The 9,639-nt window shown below is 51.9% G+C and overlaps 1 protein-coding gene across 1 annotated transcript in view; it reads left to right on the top strand.

The window, feature by feature from the left end:
- Positions 1-564: 564 nt before the first annotated feature.
- Positions 565-9,639, top strand: part of LOC116724908 (uncharacterized) — a gene marked incomplete at its 3' end in the record, with an annotated part of 31,831 nt that continues 22,756 nt past the window's right edge. Inside the window, exons 1-3 of the mRNA XM_032570699.1 lie at positions 565-1,853; positions 2,346-2,625; positions 8,193-8,344. Coding sequence (XP_032426590.1) covers positions 565-1,853; positions 2,346-2,625; positions 8,193-8,344 — 1,721 coding nt within the window. The remainder of the gene's footprint in view (positions 1,854-2,345; positions 2,626-8,192; positions 8,345-9,639) is intronic.

Here is a 9,639-nt window from a genome sequence, read left to right as displayed (position 1 = left end):
TCATGGCGCCCAACGTGGGGCGGCGCACAACTGAGTAGGCGGGCCCCAAAGAAACCAAGTCAGTAAAAACAGATGTGAGACTCTGAATAGCTCACTTGGGTTACTAGCTCTTAGGGAAGAGAGTTAGTGGTGACTGATAAGGCCATCAGTCACAACCCTCGCAGTAACTGTATAGCATACAGGTGAGGGAAAGCTTCTACTGAGGACAGAATGACCAGATCCAGACAGTGAAGCCAGTAGCCAACACAGCCTGGACCCATCCCTACTCGAAAGCGCAAAGAGAGGCTTTGGGGGATAGGCGACTCGAAGACAAAGACAACTATGAGTGAAGAGGAAGAGGAAGGGGAACTGAATCCCCTGCAAAAGCCAGCAAAGGAACAAGAGGCAAGCAACACCGGCCGGGATGGGGAGAATCATCAATCCCGCCTTTCCAAATCTACATTATCACAAATTCCTGTAAAATTGATATTACTCGGTGATGGATTGGACTCCTGGACTGAGATAAATAAGAAGACTTTCTTTGAATCTCACTATACTACTAATAAGGACGTGGCTCGGAACCCGATGGAAATCATAGTGCAAAGCCGGATATACTATTGCACCCAGCTTAAACACGGCCACAGACTGGGGGTCGTCAGATGCCCAGTGAAAGTGACTAAGAAGCCGGAGGTTAAGGGATGGCTGGAATGGTTCGCTGAACTCCTTGAAGGATGGACGGATGGTGAGCTGCGGGTTGTCTACAGCCCCTCCGAGAAGTATGACCGCGTAGTGAAAACAGCTACCTTGGCGGCGGGCATCGATGGAATCCTGGTGAACCCAAACGTCAAGGGGGTGAGCCAGTACAAAGACTACACCGAGGCCATGCGGAGACTCTCAACCTACAAAGAAGGCAAAGAAAAGGAGCAAGCCTTCGAGGAGGCAGGGTCGGAGGTGGCCGAGGCTCCGTCCCGACTGCCCAGCAGAGCCCCGACACCGACTCGCCCGCAGAAGCAACCTCCGAGGGATCTGATAGACCTGACGGTCGGCAGCGATGACAACAACAACGATGACGACGGAGGCATCCCTGCTCAACCGGGTCCATCGCGGAACGAGGAGGTCCCCCCCGAACCGTCGGATGAGGACGACCCCGAGGGAGCACTCGTCGGCGGATTCACAGGGGAGCAGTGGGAGGACGCAGCCAAGAGGTGGTCCCCTCAACGGGACCCGGAGCTCGGGTTTCATCCCCGAGTCCACAGCACGGAGAGGAGGCATCCACCGCCGCCTACAGAGACCCCAGCGGTCAGCAGTGCCGACGAGGACGAGGAGGAATCGGACGAGGAGGAATCGGATGAGGAGCAGTGGGGCCCCGGCCGCCCCAAGAAGAAGACTCAGAAATCAGATGCCTGGAGGATGGCCCGAGATTTAGCCGAAATACCACCAGGGGCCGTCAGCCTAAGGCTGCAATCCGGACACATGATTTATCAGTTTGTTGGCGGAATATGGGATCTTGAGGGTGATGGACTAGTTGTGTTCACCGATGACAGATACAAGATCCACAACAAGAACTTCCGTCGCAACCTTAAGGGCCAGGCAGGAAAATGTTACAAAACAGATTTAAGACTGCTGGAAGCCACTTGTAGTCCAGCAACTCGAGGAGACGTAGTAGTAATGAAAGGCTACGATCTCCCTTATGGCGCAGTGATCCTAGTCCCGATTGGCGTATACCAAAAAGGAGAGAGTCTAGAAGAATATCGTAAGAAGATGTGGCACGGACTCGAGCGGGGCCTAGTGATGGCCAGCAACGAAGGCATGAGAAGAGTAATGGTGAGCGTGCAAGGACTGAGATCACCAGATTTACCAAGGGACACCGCCAGGTCGATTGCAGAGAGCGGAGTGGTGAATATAACCAGGACCAACAGTCATTTCTTTGTGTTCAAAGAGGTGGTGGTGGTGGTTGACCCCCGTCTGCATCGACTCCGCACTGAACAAGGGGTGCAATTGGCAGCTGAAATGGAGGAGCAAGGCCACATTAGCCATCCATCACGAGAAATCAAAAAATATCCCTTAAGAATTCCCCAGAGTGAGACTCCAAACACCACCCAGATAGGTAAAGCCAAAGTTATGCAGCCACCCAGGATAAAGATAAAGGAGGCACCTGTTGAACCAGGGTTCTCCGCAGCAAAGTACGTTAAGGAGTTCTCGTTTGAAGAAAGCCGCAGTGAGTTGAAAAAACCCAAAGCGGGAAGAGTCAAGAATGAGCAGCCGACGGTCCCGGAAGAAGAAGGACCGATGAAACCAGCTAAGATTCGACCGCTGAACTCCCCCAGAAGAGAACCTCTTCGACAACAGCAGTATGAGGACATCAGCGACTCGGAGGACGGAGAGGAGCAACCGGAGATCGAACATCCTGGAGAAGAGGAGGAAAGTGATCACGGCAGCATCTTCTCCGACCCAAAGCAACCACCGACAGAGCATAAGGCACTCCGAACAGGACAGCACCGGGGTAAGAAGAAAGAAATGGAAACCTTTGACATCGAGAAACCTTCTGAAAGACTGGCGAGAGACGTCACCTGGGGTCCAGTACAGGCCAAGGACGGACGGCGTACGTATGTACCCGAGGTCGGCCAAACCGAGTACCAGATCCCGGCAGGATGGGCCAGCAGATTGGGAGACCGGGTGCAGCTCGAGGTGGAAGCGACAATCGGAGAATGGGCTAACATCCTGATGACACCATCCTGCTCCACCCTGACAGCACACTATTCCCTGACTACCAACTTCAGGAACGCATACATTGGAATTATGTATGATGTGATGCTGCGACGACTGAAGAAAGCCGCCTACAAGTACTCCAGGGAAACTCAACAGCAGCTGGACGAAGTCTCGGCAGATGAAGAGGAACCTCAAGCGACGTCTTCGGAGCCAGGACCGCAGATCCCGGCGAGACAACCAGAGGTGTCAGCTCAGCCACCTGCCACTAATACAGGACAGGACGCTTACGCCGAGCTGAAGAATCTAAGGCTGGTGATTAGGAGTAAAAACGCAGACGAAAACAATGAGGAGTATCTGAAAGATGTTTGGCCAACCGTGCTGTCTACCACCAACCATGAAGGAGCCAAAAAGTTGTGGCTGACTAGCGTAACTACGGACCCGATGGTTGGAACGGATTCAGCACAGAGCAACTACGAAAGGCTGGTATTGGAGGACATGGATGATGAAGAGTCCCAGGTGAAGAGGGCCAGAGGACGGCTGGACAGAGGAAGCCGGTTGGAACCGCTTTGGCACACACTTAAGCAGACCGTTTCCCCTGCGAGATATGTGAAAGTACTGCGTGAGGTGACAAAAGGACGCAGGGGAGAGATCGTGTTCGTGAAGTTGCCAGTGAGAAGCACAACGATCGCTCAGATGGATGTAGCAGTGCAGGGATTCGACCTGGAACAGCAGTACTACGAAGACAAAAGGAAGAAGGAGGCTAGCCAACCGGCAAAGCCACCTGGAAGGGTTAACATCAGACAACCATCTAACTTCCAGGGCAGACCGTTCCAGCAAGGAGCACCGCCATCCAACTTCCAGAGCAGACCGTTTCAACAAGGAGCACCGCCAGCTAACTTCCGAAACCGGCCGTTCCAGCAGAAACCACCAGGACCACAAGGGAAACCGACCAACCCTCCGGCTCCATCAAACCAGCCAGGAAAAGGTCAGTTCCTGACAGATGAGGAGTATAGGAAATTGAGCCCAGAAGAGAGGACGGCCCTCCGTGAGTCCCGTAAAGCCGGGGCCGGAGGGTCATCAAAGTAATGGCGTCCAGGTCGCGGGTCATTCTAGAAAATGCCTACTGGGAGGGGGACGAAATCTACGCTAAAGTGGAGGGAGTACCCTACCTGGTAGACACAGGAGCGGAGGTGTCTATGACCCGCAAAGACCTAAAAACAGCAGGACACCTGAAGGTTCAGTTTGCTAATGGAAAAGTAGAAGAAATGCCGTATGGGACCTGGAAAGGAGTAGTGTGGGTGAAAGGTCCCTACAATCTCCTCACAGTAAAAGACTTAGACGAACTCAGTAAAAAGAAAGGCACACATCGCCGACTGGAGCGAAGGCTGACAAGCTTGAGAGCAAGGTTGGTGAAAGTCGGCCCAACCCAAACAGGATCAGAGAAGCAAGACTGGTACAAACCGGTCGACATACCAACGGTGACGGAACAGAAACTTGAAGAGAGTGACTTCTCCCCGGCTGGGAAAGAGAAGCTGCGTGAAATCATCGTTACAGCGCAGGTGGCACGGTTCAAGAACGATTGTGGAGATTTGGGCCCAAAGTTTGTTCATCACATCGAAGGTGGGGTTCATCCACCTGTTCGGCAGTACCCGTTGAACCCAGGAGCAGTCGAAGAGATGGACAAAATCGTAAAGGAACTGGGGGCCCTAGAGATCATCAGAGAGGAACTCAACCCGATCACCAACAGCCCCATCCAGGCGGTGAAGAAACCTGAATCGGCTGGAGGGGGTTGGAGGCCAGTTATCAACTTCAAGGCCCTGAATCGGAGAACAATAGCAAACCGAGCCAGTCTAATCAATCCACAAGGAGCGCTGAAAACTCTTCGAGTCAAGAAGTTCAAGTCCTGCATCGACCTAGCAAATGGATTTTTCTCCCTACGCCTCGCCAGACAATCGCAAGGTAAAACTGCATTCACTCACAAAGGCAAAAGCTATGTGTGGCAAAGGTTACCCCAGGGCTACAAGAACTCCCCAAATGTGTTCCAGTCAGCAGTGATGGAAGTACTGGGGGAAGTAGGTGCTACTGTGTACATTGATGATGTTTTTATTGCTGATGACACAGAAGAAGAACACCTAGAAAGACTACAAAAAGTGGTCGAAAACCTCACAAAGGCAGGTCTAAAACTAAACCTCAAGAAATGTCAATTTGGACAGTTCCAGGTGAACTATCTGGGTTTCCAAGTCACGTCAGACTTGGGACTTTCGGATGGGTACAGAGAAAAGCTGACGAACATTCGACCACCTCAGTCAGAAAATGACCTACAGAAAATATTGGGATTGTGCAACTATGTCAGAGACCATGTGCCCAACTATCAGAAATATGCCAAACCATTGTACCACTGCCTGAGGAAAAGTGAGGACGATGAGAATGACGGAAAAAGACCCTGGGTTTGGACAGCAGCCAATCAACAGAACCTAGAGGAACTGAGAAGGGCCATTCAAGCAGCTGTGAGACTGGAGCCAAGAAGTTTATCAGAAAGACTCGTGGCAGAGATCAGCTGCGAGAATGACGATGCCATGATCAAAGTGAGTAACGAAAATGGAGGCTTGGTTACCCTGTGGAGTTATACCTTAACTTCTGTTGAGAAGAAATACCCGCAGGAAGAGAAAGAACTAGCGGTGTTAGCCCGCTATTGGGGTGTGCTGAAAGATTTAGCACAAGGACAACCAGTTAAAGTCATCACACAAAGCCAAGTTCACAAGTACCTGAGAAAAGGGACTGTGGAAAGTACTAAAGCAACCAATACTCGGTGGGGAAGATGGGAGGACATCTTGCTGGACCCGGAGCTTGAAATTGGGCCAGCACAACCCACCAGTAAGAAAAAACCACAAGAAACACCTGAGAAGCCAGGACAACCGGAATGGACAATCTACACCGATGGATCCAGAAAGGGGTCCGACCAGTCGGCATACTGGGGATTTATTCTGAAGCAGGATGGCAAAGAGAAATGCCGTCAGAAAGGAAAGGCCCCCGGTAGTGCTCAAGCCGGAGAAGTAACGGCAGTACTGGAAGGATTGCTGGAGCTGGTGAAAAGGAAAATCAAAACTGCCAGGTTAGTAACCGATAGTTACTACTGTGCTCAGGCCCTTAGAGAGGACTTGGCCATTTGGGAAGAAAATGGTTTCGAGACAGCAAAGGGCAAGCCAGTGGCACACAAAGACTTGTGGAAAAAGATTGCTGAGCTAAAACTGCAGTTGGAAATAGATGTTGAGCATCAAAGGGCACACACGCATGAGGGAGCTCATTGGCGTGGGAATGATGAAGTGGACTGTTATGTCCAACAAAGAAAGATCGTCTTTGTCGGTACCGAGAAGTGGGACAGTACTCCCAGAGGACGGGAGGTCCCAGAAGAATACGTGGTCGAGGTCGTGCGGAGCGTGCATGAGGCCCTTGGACATGCAGGCGTGCGACCTACCCGTAAGGAGCTGGAGGAGCAAGACCTTTGGATCCCAGTGAAACAAGTCCAACGCGTGCTAAGGGACTGTGAAGTGTGTGGTCAATACAACGCAGGTCGCCGAGGGCAGCGGATGGATGGGTTGTCCATCAAAAGCACGGTCCCCTGGGGCTCAGTCTGCATGGATGTTGCAGGTCCCATGGGGATAACAGGAAGGAGAGGTGAGAAGTACCTCTTAGTGCTGGTGGATTCTATGTCGGGGTTTGTAACTACAAAAGCAGCCAGGAAAGCAAACGGCAATAGCGTTGTCGGCATGCTGGAACAAGTATGCAGTGCCCTGGGAATCCCGAAAGAGCTGCGCACGGATAATGGGACTCATTTCCGTAATTCACAGGTTGACCAGTGGTGTCAGAAGTATGGAGTGATGCGAGTTTACTCGCCACCCTACACCCCACAAGCCAACGGAGTGGTGGAACGAGCCATTGGGTTAGTAAAAAGCTGGATAGCTAAAAATGCTAACACCAACAGTTGGAGCACCCAAGCGGTGGAAATAGGGCAGGCCCTGAACGACAGAAGCAGAGCCGAAAGACCCGCCCCTGCGATGGAACTCAACCAACGGCCGTTCACCACGAAGGAAGTGGGGCGGGGCTCCAGCGACAAAAAGGAGAAGCTGACGCCCAGAGTGCCATTCCGAGAGGGACAGCGCGTGTGGGTCAAAGCAAGAGAGCAACCTATACATGCAGCAGTAAAACCCAAGTTTGACACAACTGACATCGTCAAGCAAGTACTGGATAGGAACACAGTATTGCTGAAAAGAAAAGGGATCCAAGGAGTTGAGCAGCTCAAGCCGGTTCCTGACTAAAGCGAAACAGAAGCCGGTGAGATGGCCAGTGAATCATGTACCATTCCACCCTATCTCGGACTGGCCACCGTGAAAGGGGTGGTTGTAATTAGGAGAACAGCTTCAGGGATCTGGGCAGGACGAGCCCTGAAGAAATTGGATTGGGCTAAAAATGGAGTCCTGTCAGAGGAGAGAGAACTGCTGGAATGGAAGAAAGCTAAAAGTGGCTGTCCGGTTTGTTTAACAGACCACCATCTCCCCATTATCTGGGAAGGACCGGGCCGTGAGAAGCCAAGGCACCAGGGGGCTACCGCAGAGATGCTGCAACACCTTCGTGTCTCCCCGGTCACGGTATTGAACAATACAATCTGTGGGAACTGCCGAGTGGGTTACCTGCCCCGGCTTAAGTTGGAAACCCAATGGGGGTGGCTCAAGGAAAAACCAAGAACTTGTTATTGCACGTGGGACGGAGATGAGCTACACCACTGTCCTGTGTGCAAGGAACAGTTGAGGAGCGGAGAGGTAACACTGACAGGCGAAGCTGAAGGGTGGCAAGTGACAAGGTTTTACAGCTCGCTGCGATATTACAGAACCTATGGGCAAGTGCAGTCGAACTATGGGAGCCCCATACCGATAATATTACCAGGACCTTCCGCCCCTCCGAACACTCCAGAAGAACTGGACCCATGGGTGTGGAATAGGGAAGAAGGGCCCCATGATGTCCTGTGGGATTCTGTTCAAGCCGCCTGGCCGTATGACGCTGCTAGAGCTTCCCTGTCATTTCCACCATTAAATGCCAACCACTCTCCTGTGGTTTTCCGGGTACATCGGCCTCATGCATACCAACCATCAGCCGAGGAGCTAAGTGCACTCCCAGATGAAGCCCGAGAGCAAGCCGTTAACGGTGGGTGGACAGGCCCCTGGGAGCTGACCACCTGGGCACATCTGATTTTGGAGGTCATCAATGACTGCACAATACCAATAGTAGATCTACCGGATGTACCAAGGGAAGATGGGGTGCGCAGCTCAGACATGTATTACTACACCACTGAGGTGGACGGATGGGGCAGCAATGCGGTGAGACCAAAGGAGAAGTCTTGCCTGTACTGGGTGACAGCGGAATCCCAGTTTCGGGATGGGGTTTTGCAACACCCGGGAGGCGTGGCTCACAGGGCGGGCACACCCTCTGATCCTAGCACCTCCTGTCAGGTCCAGCTGTCAGTACGCATGGTCACCGTCCCCTATAAAGGAATCTACTCAGTCGGAGCAGCCATCAAAGTGGTACCAGACGAGCAGCCCTACGCCACCGTGTCCAGTACGGAGCCGGAGCCTCCCAAGAAGAAACCAAAAACTCACGCCTGGCAAAAACTCACCTCAGCATTTCCATGGAGAAAGACAAACCAGGACTGATGGACGCACCGGAAGGAGAAAAACGAGTCGTCAAGTCTGAAGGTCAGCAAAAAACCAAAAAAAGAAAGGGGAGACAGTGTTTTGTGACTAGATTGTTCAAAGTGGGGGTTGGAGTCTCATCGGGACTGTCAGACAGAGGCCCGTTTTTAAGACTCCCTACCACCTCCATTCTACTCGATATGCCAAGAGAAGATTTCACTGTTTCCAATCCGCTCACCGAAGCCTATTTTCTCAAGTTTCTCATATATCTCCGACCCACCAATTTCCAAAACGTAAAAGAGGTGGGGGAAAGTGAAGAATACACGACGCCCCCTGCCATGAAGCCACATTTATTTATCCCTACCGCACCGCCTCCTTGGCAGGGAAAAGGATCCGTCAACACGGTTAATTTTGCATCAATCTCACCTATGTGTCCAAGATCTCTACCATGGACTTTTAATACAGTGTATTTCAGAGTACGGGGGATCGAGCTACGGATTAGGTGGGGCCCCCATTATCTTGAACCACTGCAAGGACTGTATTGTGAGATTTCACTTAATGACATGATCATTTGGACCACATCACCAAGCATGGCGAAAACCATAATCAAGAGGGAAATAGATCCGGATTGTTATATATTTAATAACACCAGGCTTCCATTAAAATTGGAAATAGACAGGGTCTACCCCAATCCACCACACCAAAGGATTTATACTCCGTCATCCTGGGGGTACCGCACTAGAATAACTCTGCATGGACAATCATTGTACACCTACATCTCAGTACCCGCCCCAATAGGGTACAAACACGAATCCTGGTATGACCAGGCGCTGAAAAATGGCACCGCCCAAGGCCCGTTTCCTCGGCCGGACTACTGGAGGGTGTTCCACTGGAAGTGGGTGTGGAGGGGGTTGGAGCCTGACTTACCCTACCCCTCTCCCATATTTACAGCCCTGCAGCAGAGAAGGGCCACCAGACGGGTTGGAAAGAACCCTGCCAACCAGGGCCACCTCAAGGCTTTGAGGAAAATCTGTGCAAAGCCTGATACATCAGACCCCAGAGAAGCACTAATCTGGCCAGGATGGATGCTATCGGCATGAAGCGCCGGCCTACAGACCCGGAGTTGCTGGATGTTACATCGGAATCAGACAGCTCTACTGACAACGACGACGACTCGGAAACCTCTAACGAACCTTTGCTACGGAAAACGACTATGATAACCGGAAAATCCCTATGCCTGAAAGGGCTGCTAACGCTTCTTGCCCTG

Source organism: Xiphophorus hellerii, chromosome 8 (genome assembly GCF_003331165.1).
Source record: "Xiphophorus hellerii strain 12219 chromosome 8, Xiphophorus_hellerii-4.1, whole genome shotgun sequence".
NCBI classification, from domain to species: domain Eukaryota; kingdom Metazoa; phylum Chordata; class Actinopteri; order Cyprinodontiformes; family Poeciliidae; genus Xiphophorus; species Xiphophorus hellerii.
The sequence above is the reverse complement of the archived record's forward strand: the minus strand, read 5'-3'. Positions and strand labels throughout refer to the sequence as shown.